This window comes from Panthera pardus, unplaced genomic scaffold, assembly GCF_024362965.1.
Source record: "Panthera pardus isolate Hobbes unplaced genomic scaffold, ASM2436296v1 HiC_scaffold_24, whole genome shotgun sequence".
NCBI lineage: Eukaryota > Metazoa > Chordata > Mammalia > Carnivora > Felidae > Panthera > Panthera pardus.
Window position 1 is genome coordinate 50,880,306 of NW_026526810.1, and position 23,198 is coordinate 50,903,503.

Here is a 23,198-nt window from a genome sequence, read left to right on the forward strand (position 1 = left end):
ATCAACACCACCAATATGAGTAGACTCACGTGCCTCCAGCTGTGATCTCTGAGAACACAGCACTTATGCAGTGCACCACTGGTGATGCATAGCCTGAATCTAGATGCAAAAGCAGGAAAACACAAATCAGAAGCCAGTGGTTCTATTAAGTAGTTAGTCTGTACTCCTTAAAAAATGTCAAGGTCTAGAAAGACTGAGGAACTGTTACAAATCTAAAGAGGTTAAAGATACATGATAACTAAATGCAATGTATGATCTGAGACTGGATCCTGTAACTAGAAAAACATTACTGTGGAGACCATAGATGAAATTTATTAGATTAAAATATTGTATCCATGTTAAATTTCCTGAGCTTGATAAATACACCATGGTTACATAATAAATAATCACATTTGTAAGAAATATCCACTGAAGGGGCGCCTGGCTAGCTCCGTTGGTGGAGCATGAGACTCAATCTCAGGGCTTTGAGTTCGAGCCCCATGTTGGGTGTAGAGATTACTTAAAAATAAAATCCTAAAAAATGTACACTGAAGTATCAAGGGGTAAAGGGGCATGATACATGAAATCTATTCTTAAATAGTTCTGAAAAATACTGTGTTTATGTATATATAAAAAAGGAGAAAGTAAATACGGCAAAATGTTAAAAATTGGTGAATCTGGTTTAAGAGAACATAAGAGTTCTTGGTACAATTCTTGCAACTTTCCTATAAGCAACCAACCCGGGGTGCTTGGGTGGCTCAGTTGGTTGAGATCTGACTCCTGATTTTGGCTTAGGTCACGATCTAAGTGTTTGTGAGTTTGAGCCCTAGGTTGGGCTCTGCACTGGCAGATGGAGCCTGCTTGGGATCCTCTGTCTTCCTTTCTCTTTACGCCTCCCCTGCTCACTCACTCTCTCTCTCTCTCTCAAAAATAAATAAAACTTAAAAAAAAAAAACCAACCCCAAACAAACAAAAGCAACCACCATCCCCATTACAAAAATCATCATACATATACTCTCTTCCCAAATTATGGTATTTTCATATACTTTTTAGAAATAAGATGAACTTTAGCTTATCAGGTGCTTATCCCTTTTATTTACAGGAAATGATACACACAAACTCTAAAAATGCGAAGTTGCAAATCATAGAGCAAGTTCACAGTTCAATTAATCCTTGAGCAGGGATGTAACGTAATTTTTAAAAATCCTCTAAGTTAGATAATCCCTGTTCCTGAAATAAGTTTTCATATAAAGTCAAGTCCGCGTGACTTAAGGACGGTTTTATAGTCTTCAGTGATTTCAGAAAGTGCTCTTGTTTCACTGTGGTTGCGTCTAGTCCATTTTCTTGCAGAGCCAGCAAGGCAGCCTATAAGAGACAAACAATAGGAAGTAATTAATGTGCTTCATTTTTTACAATTTATGGCAATACTTCAAAACCTAAGTGTAAAAACCTCAGTCCCACTTCTCAGAATTCCAATACTCATGACCAAATATTAAAAAGTTAAATACGGTGTTTAAAAGTTGTCTCAATAGATCATCATTTCTTCTACATTAAACTCTAGCCTTAAATGGGAAAAAAGAAAATGCAAGTTGTAATAATAATATATACACTATGAGCCCATAAAAATATTTACAGATGAGAGACTATCTCCCTGACCTCAGAGTAGTTTTTTTTTTTTTTTTAAAGTTTATTTATTTTGAGAGACAGTATGTGCACATGAGTGGGGTAGGGAGAGAGAGGGAGACAGAGAATCCCAAGCAGGCTCCACACTGTCAGTGCAGAGCTGATGTGGGGCTCAAACTCACAAACCACGAGATCATGACCTGAGCCAAAATCAAGAGTCAGATGTTTAACTGATTGAGCCACCCAGGTACCCCAGAGTAGGAGTTTTTAAATAGGACACAGCACTGATCATAAAGGAAAAGGTCAAACACATACTCTATAACATAGCAATTCTCTCTATAAGTATATATAGACACATACACAAGATTGTTCATAGCAGCACAATTTATAAAAAAAAGTCGTAACCCAAACATTCAAAAGAATGAACACAGTATATTCATAAACCATAAAGTGATGGGCATGCACAAACTACTGTTATGCACAAAATCACAGATGAATTTCACAAACATAATCCTGAGTTAAAGAAGCAGACATAAAAGTGTACAGTATGGTCCTATTTTTATAAAGTTCAAAAATATGCAGACTAATCTCCAGTGCTGGAAGTCAGAAGAGTACTTCCCTTTTGGGAGAGAGATTGAGAAAGCCCCAAGCGAAGCTTCTGGGGTATTGATAATGTTCTCTTTCTTGGTAGTTACACAGTGTGTTCATTTTATGTTAATTCAGTGAACCATATCCTTATGGTCTGTGCATTTTCCTGAACAGTATATTTAATAAAAGGTTATGGAAAAGGAAACACCTACGATGGCTTCTTTTGCTCTCAAAATAAAGTCTAAATCCCTTAAAGTGGCTTACAAGGACCTGTGTGATCTGGCCATTGTCCATCTCCTCAATAAAGGTATGTTATCTCTTACTCCAGTCGTCCGCACATTTTCTCCCCTCCCTTAGCCTGGTCAATGGTCTCACCATCCTTCCAATCTCAGTTTACACAAGAGAGCCTTCTCTGATGCCCCCAAGTCTGGTTCAGTCCCACAACACCCTGAACTTCCTGATTCACCACATATTTGCAGTTGCCAACTGAGTACTACAATTTGCCTCTCTGCAACTCGCCATGCACCTGTAAGCTCTGGAAGGGAAGGGCAGTGGCCACATCTGTTTCACCTTCCACAGTGCCCACCACATAGCAGTCTTTCAGTAAATGCTACCAAGTGAATGAAGATCTGAATAAATGAAGAAATGTTCTCAACCATATGTTCCTTCACTAATTAACTTACTTCTTTGCAAAGGTTTCCAAGATCAGCACCAGAGAAAAAACAGGTTTCTGCTGCTAGGTTTTCTAAGGAAACATCGGGTCCCATTGGCATGTTTTTGGTATAGACTTTCAAAATAGAAAGCCTGCCCTGGAACAAAATTAAAAGTAATATGTTTATAATCTTATAACATTTATGTGTGACACAAAGCTAGATTAAAATATTTCAAGGGAGTGTTTCCTGTCATACTACAGAGAAAGTGTTATGTATATTTTAATGATTAAACAATAAGAAAGAATCACTTCTGAAGAGATAAGAAAGAGTACCTCATCAATGGCTCATATGACAGTGGTAAAAATAATGACATGAAAAATTTCTAATACTTTTATAATCATTTTTAAAATAGCTGATTGTAGATATATTTCTTTAAGAGACATGATGAATCCCCTCTTTTGGGTACAAATAGTGTTATCAGACATGGATTAAGAAGGAAACACATGACTTATCCAGACATAATTTAAAAATAAACAGATATTTAAATATTTATTTATTTTTTTTTTTTTAGGAAGAGAGGAAAAAATTCATTCTTTGTCATTAGTCTCTCCCTATCGGTGGCTGTGGATGTTAAGGGCAAAAGATTTACTGATTCTTTGACTATGGATACATTGTGTAATCACTCTAATGGCAGATTTTCCCACTGTAAAATAAGGATACAGATACAAATATTCTCCAGACATTTTAGGATTCCTCCATTCTAGTTGTAAAATAATGTTGAGTATACCTAATAAGCTTGATATTTTGAGTCTGCCACAATAATGAAATAAGGCAACTACTTTTAACTTTTAGGCTTATGTTTCTCTGAAAATATGCCCAGAGTATCCAGCAAAAGCAGATCAAAATTATGACTTTATGAAGGGCCACCAGGCGAGGAAGAATGCAGAGCCCAGTGTAAGACACACACCAGGTACATATATATCCAGTTTGGGATTCAATGCTGCCAGGCTCCTTACAGCTCCAACACTGATGTATTAAGAATCCTAACATAGAGTAAAACATGTACAATTACCTCTTCATCTGGAGGTGGAATATAAATAATCTTATCTAATCTTCCAGGTCGTAATAAGGCATCATCTAATACATCAGGTCTATTTGTTGCAGCAACAATCATGACATTTCTATTAAAAACTTCTTGCAACTCTAACTGAGGGAAAATACACAACACAAAAGTAATGTCAATAAGTTGTTCGTTATTACATTTTTAAGAAATATAGATAAGAAGGGTCCATTTATTTTTAAATAAGCATATCCTTTTCTTGGGACGGGAACGCTTATACCCCCTTCTTGATCTCAAGGTATGCAAATACAAATTATTAACCAAAGAACTACCTTCTGTGTGTGGTGAAAGAACTGGCCAATCCTGGGGGACATCTCTCCATGTGAGAACCAATGGAAAGCCTACACCACAGCAGAGAACACCTACTGAATGTACCTGAGCCCCAGTGAATGATTGGTAGATGACTTGAAAAGACAAAGCATATGACTAACAGGTAGAGATGTATGGCTATGAAACACCCTGGCTCTAATGTCCTGGAAGATGGAGATTTACTTTACTTTTTATTTATTTTTCTTTCCAGAGGCAGAAATATGACAACATAAGCTGCAGATGGGTAAATCCTAGATGAAGGTAAGAAATACCAAAAAGCAGTCAGGGCAAGGCCTTGCATTCAAATTGAATGCTAAGCATTCAAAATTGTTTGTTGAGAGTTCAAAAAGTCCAGGACCTGATGGCTTCAAAGGGGAATTCTACCAAACATTTAAAGAAGAGTTAATACCTGTTCTTCTCAAACTATTCCATAAAATAGAAGAAGAAGGAAAACTTCCAAATTCATTCTTTGAGGCCAGCATTACCCTGATACCAAAACCAGATAAAGATACCACAATAAAAGAGAACTAAAGGCCAGTAACTCTGATGTACATGAATGCAAAAATCCTCAACAAAATATTAGCAAACTGAATCCAACAATATATTAAAATAAATCATTCACTACGATCAAGTGGGATTTATTCCTGGGATGCAAGGGTGGTTCAATATTCTCAGATCAATCAATGTGATACATCAATAGAGAAAGGACAAGAACCATATGATCGTCTCAATAGATGCACAAAAAGCAACTGACAAAGTACAACATCCATTCATGATAAAAACCCTCAACAAAATAGGTTTAGAGGGAACACACCCCAACATAATAAAGTCCATATATGAAAAACCCACAGCTAACATCATACTCAGTGATAAAAAAAAAAAACTGAGAGCTTTCCCCTAAGGTCTCAAGAACAGGACAGAGATGTCCACTCTCAACTACTTTTATTCAACACTGGACTAAAAGTCCTAACCACAGCAATCAGACAACAAAAAGAAACAAAGGCACCAAAAATGGCAAGGAGGAAGTAAAACTTTCACTATTTGCAGATGACATGATACTATATTAAGAAAATCCAAAAGACTCCGCCGAAAGACTGCTAGAACTGATAAATGAATGCAGTAAGGTTGCAGGATACTCAATGTACAGAAATCCATTGCATTTCTATACACTAATAATGAAACAGCAGAAAGAGAAATTTAAAAAACAATCCCATTTACAACTGCAGCAAAAATAATAAAATACCGAGGAATTAAACTTAACAAAGGAGGTGAAAGCCCTGTGTACTCTGAAAATTATAAAACACTGATGAAAGAAATTGAAGAATGAAAAGACATCCCATGCTCATGGATTGGAAGAACAAACATTGTTAAAATGTCTATACCACCCAGCAATCTGCAGATTTAATGCAATCTCTATCAAAATACCAACAGCACTTGCCATAGAACTAGAACAAGAATGTTAAAATTTGTATGGAACTACAAAAGACCCCAAAGTAACCTTGAAAAAGAAAAACAAAGATGGAAGCATCATAATTCCAGATTTCAAGTTACACTACAAAGCTGTAGTAATCTAAACAGTATGGTACTGATGGTATTGGCACAAAAATAGACACATAGATCAATAAAACAGAATAGAAAGCCCAGAAACAAATTCACAATTATATGGTGACTTTGCCTCAACAAAGGAGGCAAGAATATGCAATGGGAAAAAGTCTCTTCAACAAATGGTGTTGGGAAAACTGGACAGCTACATGCAAAAGAATGAAACTGGACTATTTTCTTACACCATACAGAAAAATAAACTCAAAATGAATTAAGGACTTAATTGTGAGACCTGAAACCATAAAAATCCTTAAAGAGAGCACAGGCAGTAATTTCTCTGCATCAGCTGTAACGACATTTTTCTTGTCTCCTGAGGCAAGGGAAACAAGCTTTCAGAGACAAAGCACAAGTGGAGAAGAAGCAGAGAGAGAAGGAGACACAGAATCTGAAGCAGGCTCTAGGCTCTGAGCTGTCAGCACAGAGCCCGACACTGGGCTGGAACCCACAAACCATGAGATCACGACCTGAGCCAAAGTTGGACACTTGGGGTGCCTGGATGGCTCAGTCGATTGAGCGTCCGACTTCGGCTCAGGTCATGATCTCATGGTCCGTGAGTTCGAGCCCTGCGCAGAGCTCTGTGCTGACAGCTCAGAGCCTGGAGCCTGCTTCAGATTCTGTGTCTCCCTCTCTCTGCCCCTCCCCCACTCGTGCACGCGTGTTCTCTCTCTCTCTCTCTCTCTCAAAAATTAATAAACCTTAACAAAAATTAAAAAAAAAAAAGTTGGACACTTAACCTACTGAGCCACCCAGGCACCCCTACTGTAGCATCATACAATAGCCAAATTACAGAAGCTGCCCAAGTATCCACTGATAGATGAATGGGTAAAGAAGATATGGTATATATACAGTGGAATATTATTCAGCCATAAAAAAGAATGAAGTCCTGCCATTTGCAACAACATGAATGACTCTAGAGAGTATAATGCTAAGTGAAATAAGCCAGAGAAAGACAAATACCATATGATCTCACTCATATGTGGAATTTAAGAAACAAAACAAATGGACACAAGTAAAAAAAAAAAGAGAGAAACAAACCAAAAAACAGACTCTTAAATATAGAAAACAGAGGGGAGGGGAGGAGGCAAGGTGGGTGGTGAAATAGGTGATGGGGATTAAAGAGTAATCATGATGAGCACTGAGTAATACATGGAATTGTTGAATCACCAAATTGTATACCTGAAACTAGTATAACACTCTATGTTAACTACACTGGAATTAAAACATTTTTTTCTTTTTAATTGAACTGAATAATCAGAGTAGTTCACCATTAATGTGATCTCTCAAAGTAGTGAATTCCCTGTATCTGCAAAATTTTAGCAGAGGTGAGTGAACACCTGTCAGATGCTGTAGAAGGAATTTCTGTGTTACAAGAAAATTTGATTAGAAAATCTCATGGGTCCCTTCAGATTCTAGTGTCATATATTTCTCAAGAGCTATAAGACTCTCCGGTGGAATGATTTTTCAACTGGGAAACAAGTAAAAACAAGGAAAGAATAAAAGAAAACGGATCTGTTGGGTAATTTAAGGGTATCAAACTCTATCTAGGAAGAGACTCAGAAAGGGAAGAAGGGGCTTCTGAAGGTCATTTTAATTTCATTATAAGCAGGGAAACCCATTCCTCAAGAAAATCGGAAGTTGTGAATTACTAAGATCATTGGTAATAACAATGTTTTGTTTTGTTTCATATAAAAACTTTTAGAAAGGGATGAACACTGGTTCTTCAGGATATAAAAATAAGAATAAACCCCTTTTCTATGCAATATGTAACGTTAGGTTTCTAAATCTCAGGAAAAATAAAATTCACATTCATATATATTTAAGATAACTTATAAAATTTATCTCATCTTTTCTAGCCAAATCACAATTTTTAGCAGCTCTGTAAACATCCAGCCAAACTGAAATTACATAATTCCTTCTATGAGATGAATCCACATAGGGAAAGCTAGTGTATATGCACTGTATTTAATATTGGCCTGGGTTTTGTATATTCTGGCTAATAAATACCTCTTCGTTTTTTCTCAGCTCCTTGTATTTACCCTGTTGATCTGATTTACTTCCTCTTCTCTCTGTAGTCTTCAGTCCTACACCATCTAATTCATTCAGGAGAACAGAAAGAACACGCTCTTGAACATTACATTCTGTTTTGCTGATGGATCGAGAGCCCAAGATTGAATCAATTTCATCCAAAAACACAATTGCTGGAGTATTTGCTCTTGCTTGTCGAAATACCTTTTGTTGGGAAAATAAAATTATTGAAAAGCTATACATTACTCAGTATTCAAGTGAGTATATGCTTTATGTATTACTACTTATAATTTTTAAAATGTAAAAAGAAGAGAAAGATGCTACATGTTTAAGAATTGGGGAATGAATAAATAGAACAAGAAAGAATGGAGTATTATGTACAGGTTAAAAATCATATTTTCAAAACATTTAATACTATGGAGTTTTAAAAATGATGATTTTAGAAAATCGTGATAAAGATATAATCTGCCCTCAAGTTTAAAACAAAAGCAAAAAAATAAAGGAAATTCACCAAAACGTTAACAGTAGGTAGAGATTACAAAAGATTTCTTACCTAACACTTTCCTATATTTCCTAAATTTTCTATAAACAAATATACATAACTTTTCTAGTTGAAAAAAAGGCCAGTAATATTTTTAATAACTAAGGTTTATCCTTAGGGCATATCATGAAAATTCAAAAAGACACTTAACTATATGGGAGAAAATAAACAAACAAACCTGAGACAAGACTTTTTCTGAATCTCCAACAAAAGGAGAAAAGAGATCAGCTCCACTCACTGAAACAAAAGAGCAATGACAGCTTGTGGCCAGGGCCCTCACCAGGGTGGTTTTAGCACATCCAGGGGGACCATACAGGAGAACTCCCTTTGGCTGTGTCAGGCCCATCCTGACAAATTCCCGAGGGAATTTTAGAGGCCACTCAATACTCTGTAAGTACACAAAAGAGACAATTGTTTTAGTATAATGATAAAACATCATATGATCCAGTAAATTCAAGTGTTCACTCAACAATTCTCAGGTACCTGTTATGAGCTGGAAATGCAGTCTACTCTCCACATAGCAACCAGTGATCTTATAACCTAAGTCAGGTCACATCATTTCCTGCTTCAAATCCTACGGTGACTTCCCATCAGAATTAGAATAAAAGCCACATCTGAACTCCTTCCTACCACTCCTTCCTATTACAAGGCCTTATGCAGCCTGTTTCCCAAACACCCCAGTTTGTTCCCATCTCAGGGCCTTTGTTTGCTATTCTTTCTCTGCCTGAACACTCCTTCAAAATCTGTGTGACTATCCCTCATCATTCAGTCTCAGCTCAAATGTCATTTCCTTGGAGAGGTCTTCCCTAACTACTTTAATTAAAGCAGACCCCACCCCCATCCCCGCCCGCCAATCTATTCTACTGCCCATCTTTTACTTTGGGAGCACTTACTCATTCACTATCTGAAATTATTATTTTTCCATGTTGGGTTTGTCATTCTGCTCTGCTAGAATGTAAATAAAATTTACCACTTAAATTCCCATACCTAGAATGACACCTTCACAAAGTAAACATTCTACAAATGTTAACTAAATAGTAAACAAGTCCCCATTACCTCTGAGTATGTGGTTTTATTGTCATCATACTTTTATAGATGCAGAAGCTCAGACTTACAACAGTGAAGTAATTCACCCAGGTGTTATTTCTAGTGAGGCAGCAGAACTAAGGCTGTCCCCCTCCCCCACCCCCCCCACCAGGCAATGTAAATCAGGAAGTGCAAACTCTTAACTACTGATGTATTGTCTTTCTATTAAAAAAGGATAAGATCCCCGGAGCAAGGGAACTCAGATTTTAGTTGGGGAGGCAGGCTTGTAAACTAACAATGAGGCCAGAAAAGGGCACTCCACCTGAACGAACAATACACACAGAGACACTTGAAACTCTTATTCATCCCAACAGTAAGTAGTAACAGAAAGGAGAATAGGGGAAGCAAGGATTAATGGAATGAAAGTGGAAGTAGGAGTCAGATTGTGTTAAGCCTTGAAAGTTTTAGTCAGCACTGAGGAAGCAGGATGGAGAATGGACTGGAAAGAAATAAACAGAAGCAGGGCGACCAGTTAGAAGTCTCTTGCAATAATTCTGACTACAAAAATAGTAAGGCTGGATGTGTCACAGGCACTGGAAGGGATAGATTTGAAACATAAAATTAACTCTTTTATGCAGGGACCATGTTTCTCTGTCTCTCTCTTTTTTTTTTTTTAATGTTTTTATTTATTTCTGAGAGAGGAAGGAGACAGAATGTGAGCTGGGGAGGGGGAGAGAGAGAGAGAGGGAGGCACAGAACCTGAGGAGGCTCCAGGCTCCAGGCTCCACGCTGTCAGCCCAGAGCCCAATGCGGGGCTTGAACTTGCGAATCCTGAGATCATGATCTGAGCCTGAAGTCAGGTGCTTAACTGACTGAGCCACTCAGGCGCCCCTGCAGGGACTATGTTCTAAATCCAAAGGGGAACTTACGTGCACGTATGGCACGACCCCTGCATTTAGAAGACAGGTTTCTGACTTAGGAGATGGGTTGCTGGCTTTATTCACAGAGGTAGAGAATCCAGGTGTGGAGGGTGGGTTGATTAGCTGAGCTATGGATGTCCTGAGTTTGAGATTCCTGGAAGTTACCTGGTAGGCAGACAGCTAAGTAGCTCTGATGATCGAAAGAACTATTTGTGTTGGATATAAAGATTTTTGAGTTAACAGTTTTCAGGGGACAGCTAAAGCCCTGGATATTGAGATCATGGACTCACAGAATGCAAAAAGAGGATTCCTAGGAGCTTGGAGTACTAACACTTAAGGCAACATTAAGGAATGGAATGTTCAGAAAGGCAAGAAAGCTTAACATCTCAAAGCTAAAGAAATAGTGTTCGCAACAGGAAGTGTGGCTGATCTCTCACGCACTTTGTGAAGATTAAATGAGACAATGCATGTAAAAAATTAGGGAATGTTATAAATGCATTGATCCACGGACACAAGGATTCTAGGGTTCACTGTAGACATAGCTTCTAGTTATGATGAATAAATTGTAGTGACACTTATACATCAGTCTTTTGTATGGGGTTAGAGAAATCTAGTTCCTTATGGCAGGATCACCTGAAGGTAAATGAACAAAATTAATTTCTGAAACTGCAGTGCCAGTGAGAGGATCTGGAGAGTTGTGCTCCTTAGCATCCACTGTGAGAACCGTAGCCACCCAGGCCATACTGTGTGTTATAACTTTGTGCTTTTATCAGTCCCAGGGCAAACTCGGGCCTGTAAACTAAAAATCTGTGTTTGTACCACCCACAAACTAAGAACCACTCTTACATTTTTAAATGCTTGAAAAGAAAATCAGAAGAATATTTTGTGACGTGTGACAATTATGATTTCAGTGTCCATAAAAAAAGTTCCATCAGAATGCAAGTAGTGATTACATATTGTCTTTGGCTGCTCTCATGCCATGAATACCGAGTTGAGTGGTTGCAATAAAGACTGTATGGCCCACCAAACCTGAAATGTTTACTCTCTGGCCCTCTACAGAAAAAGTCTGCTCACTCCATTCTAGATTATACAGTCTTTAAAGAAAACAACAAACAAGAGAAGGGTGAGGTAGGAAAATATGATGAATGGTATCTGACACCTATAGAAGCCCAGTTAAACAAGGACTGAGAAGTAACCCTTGGATTCAGATGTTCGGATGGCATTAGTTTCAGCAAGTGCAGTTTGTCTTCATCACAAAAGTGTTACACTTAAACTCTACCATTCTACTGGCGCAAGCAAACTCTCTCAATCACCTGTTTTAACTTCAGTTTTACATCTTCGAGGCCACCAATCTGCTCCCAGCCAACAGGCTTGATGTCCATCAGTCCAATGACACTTCGAAAGGATGAGGGTTGAATCTTTTTAAAAGCTTCAAGGAAGTCTGCTTCATCGATAGTCGGGTTGTCCTGGTTCTGAAGAAATATGCCCCAAAAAGCAAAATCAGACCAAAAATTACAGGGCCTTTTTGTGATACGGAGCACAATTTCTTCTTCTTTTTTTTTTTTTTAAACCTTCTTTTGATTTATAAATCTATTTTGCTATCGTTATAAAGAATCCTACACACACAATACAAAAAAAATGAACAGTCTCCTCTCCTCTCCCAGCTCTCCCCACTATGTCTCTAGAGGAAGTCAACCACTTTCTGTGTATGCCACTAGTATGTTTTATGACGGTAAGGACACATACATCTTTTCAAACAGATATATAAATGGGACCCCACTGTACAAATTAACCTACACTTTTGTGCCACTTATGTTAGAAATCTTTTCTATCAATTAATACAGTTCAACCTCACTCTTTCTGACACCATTGTATGAGTGCACCATAATTCAACTGCATCTTTCTGTTGAATGTTAGGTTGTTTCCAGTATTTTGTTATTAAAAACAAAGCTACAGCTGAAAGTGCTTGTGCACATGTTCAAGTATTTTATATAATTTCCTCCAAGTAGAATTCCTGGATTTAAGAGTATGCACATTTATGATTTTGACAGGTATTATCACACTGCTCTCAAAGCTGTCCAATAATATAAAGCTGTTCTTCCCATACCTCTCCAGCACTGTAGATCACCAAACTTTTAAATTTCTGCCAATGTGATAGAGGAAATCGTAACCACTATTGCGTTCATTAAATTTCTTCAATCAAGAGTGAGGTAGAGGGAATGATGGAATTAGAAAGTTAGCTATTTTGCAACCATTTAAAGTAAAGGCTGTTGGGGCAAGAATCATCTATGGGTACAAAAAAGGGGAGGGAAGTATGCCAAGGAGCACGATCTCAAAGGGTCTCTTCACAGATTTATTAGTTACAAAGGGAAACACACCACTATACAGTGGAGAAACTGGACAAAACTTGGACTGGCTAATCACCTCAATCACCGATGAGAGACATCACCAACGAGGGGCACGCAGACATCCTGTGCCTTCATGTGTATTACCCTAAGGACACACTATCACTTATGGAGTATTCCAAATGGGCATGCATAACCTGAACCTGACTATGAACAAATATTAGACAAACCCAAATTGAAAAACATTTTATAAAATCACTGACCTAAAATGTCAATGTAAAATGTGTCATTTAAAAAAGCTAAGGGAGTACTGGAGATTAAAAGAAACTAAAAACTAAATGCAATATGTTAACCTGAACAAGATCCTGTACTGGAGGGGAAAAAATGCTAAGATGATTGAAACAACTACCAAAATAAGAATATGGGCTGTAGATTTGATAACGTTTTGTATCTGTGTTAAATTTCATGAATATAATGATTATACATAATCATATTGTGGTCACGTATAGAGACATACTTGTTCTTAGGAAATAGATAACTAATGGGATATGATGCATGCAACCCATCCTCAATTGATTCAGAAAAAATAAGTAATATGTATACACATGTACAATTAGAGACAGAGAAGGAGAGAGAGAATGATAAAGCTAATTTGGCAAAATGTTAAAAATTGGTGAATTTGGATGGAGTTTAGCAGGAGTTCTCTATTTTGCAACTTTCCTTAAAGTTTTTAATTATTTCAAAATAAAAAGTTAAAAAATAACTGAAAGAGACTAATTTTTAAAGAAAGTAAAGTTGAGGATTTTTCACGTTTATTGGCTGCTTGTAATCCTTTTACTGTCTCCTACCTGTTCATATTTTATTATCCATTTTCTCTTAGATTGTTGGTCTTATTGATCTGTGAGAATTCTTTCTATATCAAGGTAATTGGTCTTTTTGTCATAGGCCAAAGTATTTTTTCCCAGTCTGTCTTTTGTCTTGTCTTTGTTTATATATTGTTTTGCCATCCCCAAATCGTCAAATTAGTAAACCATTTCCTTTTTGGCATTAGGTTTTATGTTATGCTTAGAAAGGCCACCTTCACTTTAAGATTACATTGTGGAGAATCTTTCTTGCAATTTCCTTGATCATTCTAGTGAAACAGATTTTTTGTTACAGTTAAAAACTGCTTATATTTATAATATCTATTTGTAATATCTGTACTATATTTAAGATTTACCCTCATATCAAATTCTGAACACTTAGTTGTCAAAAAATTCCCATTTTCTTTCTTTTTAAAAATTTTTTTTTAACATTTATTTATTTCTGAGACAGAGAGAGACAGAGCATGAATGGGGGAGGGTCAGAGAGAGAAGGAGACCCAGAATCTGAAACACGCTCCAGGCTCTCAGCTGTCAGCACAGAGCCCGATGCGGGGCTCAAACCCACGGACCGCGAGATCATGACCTGAGCTGAAGTCGGAGGCTTAACTGACTGAGCCACCCAGGCGCCCCAAAAATTCCCATTTTCAACAAGAAACTATTCTATCCCATTTATATAAGATTATATAAGTACACACACATATATATATATATATATAGAAAGAGAGAGAGAGAGAAAGCTATTCTCAACAATGTTCCTAAAAATTAGAATCTCTGGGAGGTGAGATTTCATGCAATTTTTACTTTCTTTATAATATTTTTATTTTGTTTAATTTCTCACAAAGAAAACTATTAAATAATTTTTTTAATAGTTTTTTTTCCTAATTGGCTAGGAGTATTAGATATTGGGTACCTGAATTATTTTTTTAATGTTAATTTATTTTTGAAAGAGAGAAAGACACACAGAACGCAAACAGAGGAGGGGCAGAGAGAGAGGGAGACACAGAATCTGAAACAGGTTCCAGGCTCTGAGCTGTCAGCACAGAGCCCGACATAGGGCTCAAACCCATGAACTGTGAGATCATGACCTAAGCCACCCAGGCACCCCCTAACTAATTTTTAAGTAACACTAACTAAGATCACTTATATGTATATTATCTCACTTGATTCTAATAACCCTTTTAGGCAGATAAAATTCTTTCCCCTGTGTGTGTATATATTAAACTCTATTTCAAACCCTTTAATGGGATTACTTCACAAAAAGCTGAACAAACTTCAATGCATCCCTTGTCTGTCCTGGTATAGATGGAGGCAGCAGTAGCCCCTCAGCTGCCAGAGGGGTAAAGAAGAAAAAGGTGAAGCCAGTACCTTCCCAGATGCCTCTGTCCCTTCTTCCTTTTTGCCTTTCTTCCTTCCACTTCCCCTGGTTGTTTATGAACTCAGCCATCACCTGTGGTAGCTATGCCTGGGAAGGCCCCTCCTGAAGTACCAGCTGGCTGGTCCACCTAAGCCAGGGTGTTTAAGGTCAAACGTGGAACTTCAAAGCAGAGGGAATCCTAAATGTAAATCTCCGTTCCCAAACCCTGGTGCTCTCATGCTCCCTTCAAAAGGCATATATTCTCACACCTCTATGCATGAGAAGTGTCATTAAGTCTTCAAGCAGTTTTGGTTCTAAACCCAGAAGAAGAGAACTTATAAGTTCACATAACTCCTTCCCACCTTCAGAGTACATGTAAAAATAAACGGAAATGAGGAAGGATGTAAATTATATAGGTAAAAAGGTTTTCCAAACATTGGCTCATAAATCATCCTTTTATAATTTAAACAAACTAAAAACTGGTTTTTAAAAATTACAAGATTAAAGGCAATTTTAATGTTATAATAGTTACAATAGAGATCGAAAACTTTGTCCTAGAATCCTCAGGGTGCTGAAATTAATTTTTTTCTGAAGGGGTTTAGGGATTAATGACTACTTATTACATACAAAGTGAAGAGATTTTTCAATCCATAGTGTTGAAAACTATTATATTTAAAGCTAACATCTTAAATATTTTAAAGAAAAGTAGTCATGAATTAAGGATTTCAATGTCAAAGACAAGTTTAGAGAAAAATTCCAGGTGCCCAATCTTCTCCTGGGTTAGAAAAGTTTACTTTCAAAAAAAAAAAAAAGAAAAGTTTATTTTCCCTACAAAATATTTATTAATAAGGAAAAAAACAGATGGAATGGGAACACAGTATTTCTGTGACCCTTCTGCCAAAAATGCAAAAACTGAATCCAATCATGAGGAAACATCAGTGAAACCCAAATCAAGGAATACTCTATAGAAAAAATAACCTGTAGTCTTAATAAGTTAGCCATAAAAGACTAAAAATGGTTCTAGGTTAAAGAATATTAAGAAATCAGGATAACTAAATGCAATGTGTAATCTTGGATTACTATTTTTTTTCCTTTTTAAATTTCTGCTAGAAAGGAAATTAATAGGATAGAGTCAAATTTGGATAAGGTCTACAGAGATTATACAAAAGTATCATGTCAGTGTTAATTTCCTCATGTTGATAATTATACTGTGGTTCAAGTCTTTGTTTTTAGAAAATATATACTTAAGATTTTAAGGTTAAAGGGACATCATGGCTGCAGTACATTCTCAAATGTTTCACACACACACACACACACTAGACATATATATATCATATATATGACCTATATATGAAGAGAAATATATATGTACGTACATACATATAAAAACACAGAAGAGAGAAGGATAAAGCAAAACTAGAAAAATGCTACATTTGGAGAATCCAGGTAAAGCACATACAGAAATTGTTTGTACTGTTTTTGCAACTTTTCTCTAAGTCTGAAATTGCTTCAAAATAAACAAAACCAAAAATTAAAAAGAAATACATTTGATTCTTCTGGGGGCCACGCTATCTTTTCCCTAGCTGCTCTGGGCTTCTGCACTAGGCGGTTCCTTTGGCAATGAGGGAAATGTCCTGGTAGACCTGGAAGACTCAGCCCTCTATCCCCACCTTCAGTTTTATGCTATTCCCATAGAGCGGAGATATAGAAATACAGGTAAGAAATAACTGTGGAAGGTATCAAAAGTTCCAAAAAAATGTACTTACCACTTGTTTAATCCCAAATTAATTTGCTATATTAATGAAAAGGCCAACATACACAGTCATAAATCAGTGCTTCCTACCTTCTTACTATGAAGGAGAGCGTGCAGGGCAGCTTCTCTACAAAGTGCAGTCAAGTCCGCACCAACGTAACCAACTGTCATTTCTGCAAGGAGGCTCAAATTGACTTGACTGGAGATGGGCATCTTTGCGGTAATCACCTGGAGTATCGCCTTTCTTTGTTTAAGTGTGGGAGTCCCAATGACAACCTATATGCAAAGCAAAAAAAGAGAAATTAAAGCTTACACAGCTTAAAACATTGTATAATATTTATATCCTCTCAAAGGTGTATACTTACTGAGCAAATTTGGAACTACAACTATGTACTCTTAAGGATGCCATAGATTCTGAATATATTAAAATCCTAATTTTCCAGAGGAGTAACACTGGCTGGATAGTTGCACAATGAAAATTACATACAGATCTTCCTCACCTTAAGATGGGGTTACATCCCTATAAATGCATCGTAAGGTGGAATTACAGTAAGTGGATAATGCATTTAATATACCTAACGTACTGAACATCACAGCTTAGCCTAGCCTACTTAAATATGCTCAGAGCACTTACATTATCAGCCAGTGGTTCGGCGAAATCATCTAGCACAAAACCTATTTTACAATAAAGTTTTGAGTGTCTCATACAATTTATTGAATACTGTATGAAAGTGAAAAACAGAATGTTTGGATGAGTACAAAACGGATGTCAACGTGTCAGCTGTTTACCCTCATGATCTCGCGGCTGCCCAGCATCACAAGAGAGCATTTTACAGTATATTGCTAGCCTGGCAAAAGATCAAAATTCAAAATACGTTTCCTACTGAATGACTATGGCATTCACACCACCATAAAATCAGAGGCCCTCTGTAGGTCATTTAACAACATTTTGTTATTTTTTACAACTTCCCAAGTTCTACCAGCCAGGGGTGCAACAGTAAACCAGATAGTCTAGGTCCCTGCCCTTACGGATTTTATTCAGGAGACAAGTACTAGATGATGCAAAAAAGAAACAAATGTGCTCAAGTTCTGCACAGATTAAGCTAAAAGTGTGCAATTATCATCTGTCTCTTTAGATTCCTAACACAAAGTTCAAATATCACTTAAATTAACCACTATTCAAATTATTTAATCAGGAATCAATATGAGACTAAAGCTTGTAAAATAGTTCAGCTTTTGAGTACTCAATCTTTCTGGCAACTCAGGGAGCAATTGTGGGTGATTTCTCACTTGTGGGTCAGGATGCTGGTGTCCTGACAAGGAATGAATAAGTCCAGAAGAATTAATGCCTGCTTTGATTTAGTTCTTCCCCGACTTCTCCCTTTTTATTTCAACACACTCATTTCTTGAAACTATCCTAATTTTAATTCTCATTCCAAATCCATAAGAGTTGAATACACTTATAGCTGAACTAGTTCCCTAAAAAATTAACATTACTGGTGGTACTCATCTTCAGGACCTGCACAACAAAACTCATCCCTAAAGGCCACCTTGCTTCTCAATTTGACTCGGGAAAAACAGGTCCCGGCTCACAGATCACACAAGGACAGAGAACAGGTTCTCTGAACCACACAAAGCCCCACTCCAGCCTCACCGACTGCCAACCTAAGTGGCAACCGCCTAGGGGAAGCCAATCAAGGCCAGAAGAGGCCGAGGTTCCAGGAACAGAGGTCTGACTGGCCCCGCCTATTTACCTCTCGGTCAAATCTCCCCGGTCTGCGCAGCGCTGGGTCTAGAGCGTCCGGCCGGTTGGTGGATGCCACGACCACCACCTCGCGGTCCCCACTGATGCCGTCTAGCAGCGTCAACACCTGGGCCACCACTCGGCTCTCGGGGGCTCGGTGTGGGCCGCCCCGCCGGGGACACAGGGCGTCCAACTCGTCCAGGAAGAGGAGGGTGGGTCTGCGGCTGGCCAGCTCCCGCGCGCGCCGGAACACCTGCCTGACGTTCTCCTCGGTCTCCCCGGGCCGGGTGCCCTGTAGCGCGGGGGCGCTCACTGCCAGCAGCTCCGCGCCCGCTTCCCGGACCACCGCCCGCACTAGCTGAGTCTTGCCCACTCCGGGGGGACCCGCCAGGAGCACCCCGCGAGGCACTGCCAGCCCCAGGGCCGCCAAGGTGCGAGGGTAGCGGAGCGGCAGGCTGAGGAGCTCCCGCAGCGAGTCGGCCGCCTCCGAAAGGCCCCCCAAGGGCACCTCGGGCCGCGGCTCAGCTTCCGACGGAGGCACCCCGCTGAGACTGATGAGGGTGCGAGGAGTGACTAGCCCGGCCGGATCCGGGCTGGGCGCCCCGCTGACGATGTGCAGCGCGGCTACGGGACCCGGGGCGCCCGGGGGAGCGGTCACCACGTGGCCCCGGGAGACAGGTCGGTTCCTGAGAAGCTCCTGCGCCACCTCCAGCACCGCGGCTGGATTCGAGGCACCGGGCGCGCCCGCCCCCTCCCGCAACACCGGCCACACACTGAGGTGCCGCAGCGACGGGCAGGACACCAGGCGGAGGCTGCTTAAGCGGAGATTCCCCCGGAACACTGAAGCCTCCACGGCCGCCCCGGGGCTCGCGCACTGCGGATCCAATTGCACAAAGCCGTCTGCTCCGTCCCGCCGCAGCCAGGCGGTGCAGACGCAGGAGCCGCCGTCAGGCAGAGAGATCTTCACCGCCGAGCCCAAGTGCGCGCCCAAGGCGCGGAGGGCGGCCGGGCCCAAGCGACAGCGCTGAGTGCCCCTGTCCTTAGCGTCTAAGGGTAGCACCTTTAAGAGCGGCTCTGCAGGAAGGGGACCTGAGTCCGGAGCCATTGCCCACAGAGAAACTCAAGCCGAGGAAAGTGGGATAGGAATTCCACCCGGCCTGGGAAAGCGGGAACACCCCGCTCTTCGGCCGGAAACAGGTGACGCGCATGCGTCAGTGATGGCCCTCAGTTGCCAGTCCCTGAGCGGAAGCGGAAAGGGCCAATCGGCATTTAGACTGTGCTGTGGCTGTCGGTGTTGTGGTGTTGTATTTAACAAAACTCAGTGGCCCATTCCAGAACTTTAAGGAAAAGGCTTTAGTTATGGGTGTCTGGGAGGCTGCGTAAGCTAGCTTCAGTAGGCCATTAAGCATATATATATACCGGTGACTTAGAGAGTCCCCCGCATAGCATGCTCTCCCTGGCTCTCCGAGCCGAGCATCACCACCAGTACTTTTGGGTATCATCTTAGAGGCTGTATTTTGTGAAAAAACCTCAACTGTCCTGGTGGGCAAAATATTTTGGAGTGCTCTGGTGCTAATATCTAAGGTGACTTAGAGTAGCTGAGAAAAACTTGGCACCTCTGATGAATGTGGATTCTAACGTGTTCTGAAGATCCAGGCATGCCCCTCCTACGGAAAAGCACCAGGATTGCAAAAGAGAAGCACAGGGTAGCATTTTAAATCCCCAGGAGAGAGAAAAGAAGGAAAACCAGGCCATCTAACCTATTTGTGGCACACCAATACATTCTGTTCAGATTCCTTACTCCTGTAGGGAGCAAGGGCAGGCTGGGTAAACTGTACCACAATGGCACACTGATTATTTTGAATTAAAGCTACTTGGAGCAAGGACACTCAGGCTCTCCTCTGTACCCCTGAAAGCAGGAAATAAACCTCCCATGTGAAAGGTAGTAAGAAGTAGGAACTTAAAAACTGAGAAAGCTGTAGAAATAAACCTTGTTGCTTTTTTACTAATCTACTACCTCAGCCCAAATTCTACTTAGAATTCATCACTAATTAAAGCTTCCAGGGCGCCTGGATGGCTCAGTCAGTTAAGCATCAGACTCTTGGTTTTGGCTCAGGGCATGATCTCACAATTTGAGTTCAATCCCCACATTGGGCTCCGTGCTGACTGCACGGAGCCTGCTTGGGATCTGTCTCCTCTCTGTCCCTCCCTCTTTCCCTCCTCTGCTCATGCTCTATCTCTTTCTTTCAAAATAAATTAAAAAAAAAAAAAAAAAAACAACTCCCAAGCATTTTTTAGATCCTGTCAATTCCTCACAAATTTATTGTCTTTGTCTAAGAAGCATAAAAACTGACTGCATTGGTCATTTCTTTATGTCTCAATTTCATTATTGGGTCTCTGCATACATAACAATAAAACTTTGGGTTTTCTCCCCTTTTTAATTGGTCTTGTGTAAATTTAATTCTTAGTCTAGCAGAAAGATCTTGAAAGGCAGAGAGAGAATGCTCCTTCCTTACACTTCTCTGAATGTTCTTTGACAACAATTATAAACTCTTCTGTTCATGTGTTTATTGTCTTCTTGGTGCACAGCAGTACTAAGGCCTGTATTAGAGATGATGGTGGTCTACATCATTAAGACTGCTGCCTGCTCTTCTCTTCCCACTGTTCTTCTCCCTTCCACATAGGGGATTACTCTTTTTTTTAACTTAAAATTTTTTTAGAATTTATTTTAATTCCAGTATATTTAACATACAGTGTTATATTAGTTTCAGGTGTACAATATAGTAATGCAACAATCCTATATATTAGTGCTTATCATTATCAAGATAAGTGTACTCTTGAATCTCCTTCACCTGTTTTATCCATCCTCTCACCCATCTCCCCTCTGATAACCATCTGTTTGTTCTCTATAGTTAAGAGTTTGTTTTGGGGGGTTGTCTTTTTTTCCCTTTGTTCATTTGTTTCTTAAATTCCAATATGAGTGAAATCATATGGTATTTGTCTTTCTCTGACTTATCTTGCTTAGCATTATAGTCTCTAGCTCCATCCATGTTGTTGCAAATGGCAGGGTTTCATTCTTTTTATGGCTGAATATTCCATTGTACATATGTACCGCATCTTCTTTATCCATTTATCAATGGACACTTGGGTTGCTTCCATAATTTAGCTATTATAAATAAGGCTTCAGTATACATAGGGGGTACATATATCCTTTCAAATTAGTGTTTTCATATTCTTTGGGTAAATACCCAGTAGAGTCATTACTGAATCAGAGGGTAGTTCTATTTTTAATTTTTTGAGGAACCACCACAGTGGCTGCACCAGTTTACATTCCCACCAACAGTGCATGAAGGTTCCATTTTCTCCACATCTTCACCAACACTTGTTGTTTATTGTGTTTTTTTTTAATTTTTAATATTTATTTATTTTTGAGAGAGAGAGACAGAGTGTGAGCAAAGGAGGGACAGAGAGAGAGAGAGAGAGAGAGAGAGAGAGAAAGGGAGACACAGAATCTGAAACAGTCCCCAGGCTCTGAGCTGTCAGCACAGAGCCCAATGTGGGGCTTGAACCAATAACCATGAGATCATGACCTGAGCCAAAGTCGGATGCTTCACCAACTGAGCCACCCAGGCGCCCCTCTTGTGTTTTTTATTTTAGCCATTCAGACAGTTGTGAGGTGATATCTCATTGTGATTTTGGTTTACATTTCCCTGATGATGAGTGATGTTGAGCATCTTTTCATGTGTCGGTTCGTCATCTATAGGTCTTCTTTGATAAAATGTTTATTCATGTCTTTTGCCCATTTTTAATTGGATTATTATTATTTATTTATTATTATTTTTTTTGGTGTTGAGTTGTATAAACTCTTTATATATTTTGGATACTAACCCTTTATTGGATGTGTCATTTGCAAATATCTTTTCCCATTCAGTAGAGAGTTGCCTTTTAGTTTTGTTGATTGTTTCCTTTGCTGTGCAGAAGCTTTTTATTTTGATGTAGTCCCAATCAAACGTAGTTTATTTTTGCTTTTGTTTCCCTTGCTTTAGAGACATATCTAGAAAGATGTTGTTATGGCCAATGTCAGAGAAATTACTGGCTGTGCTCTCTTTAAGGATTTTTATGGTTTCAGGTCTCACATTTAGGTCCTTAATCCATTTGGAGTTTATTTTTGTGTATGGTGTAAGAAACTGGTCCAGTTTCATTCTTTTACATGTAACTGTCCAGTTTTCCCCACACAATTTGTTGAAGACAAAATTTCCCATTGCATATTCTTGCCTCCTTTGTTGAATATTAATCGACCATATAATTATGAATTTGTTTCTGGGTTTTCTATTCTGTTCTATTGATCTATGTGTCAGTTTTTGTGCCAGTACCATATTGTTTTGATTACCACAGTTTTGTAGTATAACTTAAAATCTGGAATTGTGATACCTCCAGTTTTGTTTTTCTTTGGCTTTGGCTATTCAGGGTCTTTTGTGGTTCCATACAAATTTTAGGATTGTTCTAGTTCTGTGAAAAAGTGCTGTTGGTATTTTGATAGGGACTGCATTAAATGTGTAGATTGTTTTGGGTAGTATGGACATTAGCAGTATTTGTTCTAGATTATTATTCTTCCTCTGTATCAGCTAGAATACATTTCCTATCCTTTTAAATTCTGCTCAGGAAAAAGGGCTCCAGATCTTTCAAGGTCAAGAAAATATGCTTTGTTTTTATCTTACTCACATCTCTCTACCTCTATTTTTTCCACTTCATT

The 23,198-nt window shown here is 39.1% G+C and overlaps 1 protein-coding gene across 4 annotated transcripts; it reads right to left on the minus strand.

Moving 5' to 3' along the window:
• Positions 1 to 1,051: 1,051 nt before the first annotated feature.
• SPATA5L1 (spermatogenesis associated 5 like 1) lies at positions 1,052 to 19,630 on the minus strand. Of its 4 annotated transcripts, none has more exons than XM_053889093.1 (8): positions 18,456 to 19,630; positions 16,792 to 16,977; positions 11,700 to 11,858; positions 8,619 to 8,828; positions 7,911 to 8,103; positions 3,916 to 4,046; positions 2,874 to 2,999; positions 1,052 to 1,344 (listed from the first exon to the last, which is right to left on the minus strand). In XM_053889093.1, exons 1-8 carry the CDS (start codon positions 19,548 to 19,550, stop codon positions 1,177 to 1,179), a joined length of 2,268 nt encoding a protein of 755 aa, XP_053745068.1. In that variant the 5' UTR covers positions 19,551 to 19,630; the 3' UTR covers positions 1,052 to 1,176. The 4 variants fall into 4 exon arrangements, 3 of the variants coding, with proteins under 3 accessions (XP_053745068.1, XP_019297785.2, XP_019297786.2); XM_019442240.2 differs by having other exon boundaries at positions 3,916 to 4,050; positions 7,879 to 8,103; XR_008417094.1 differs by lacking the exon at positions 1,052 to 1,344 and having other exon boundaries at positions 2,890 to 2,999; positions 7,879 to 8,103.
• Between the last annotated feature and the right edge of the window lie 3,568 nt (positions 19,631 to 23,198).

What these genes read in the sequence shown, in the direction of transcription:
- SPATA5L1 (XM_019442240.2), bottom strand. Translation starts at nt 19,550, where the DNA reads ATGGCTCCGGACTCAGGTCCCCTTCCTGCAGAGCCGCTCTTAAAGGTG. An exon ending in AGCTGAGAAAAAACGAAGAG is followed by an intron (nt 4,051 to 7,878) that starts GTATTTATTAGC and finishes ATTTTCCCTCAG; the next exon opens with TTAGAGTTGCAAGAAGTTTT. An exon ending in TTCCACCTCCAGATGAAGAG is followed by an intron (nt 3,000 to 3,915) that starts GTAATTGTACAT and finishes ATTTTGTTCCAG; the next exon opens with GGCAGGCTTTCTATTTTGAA.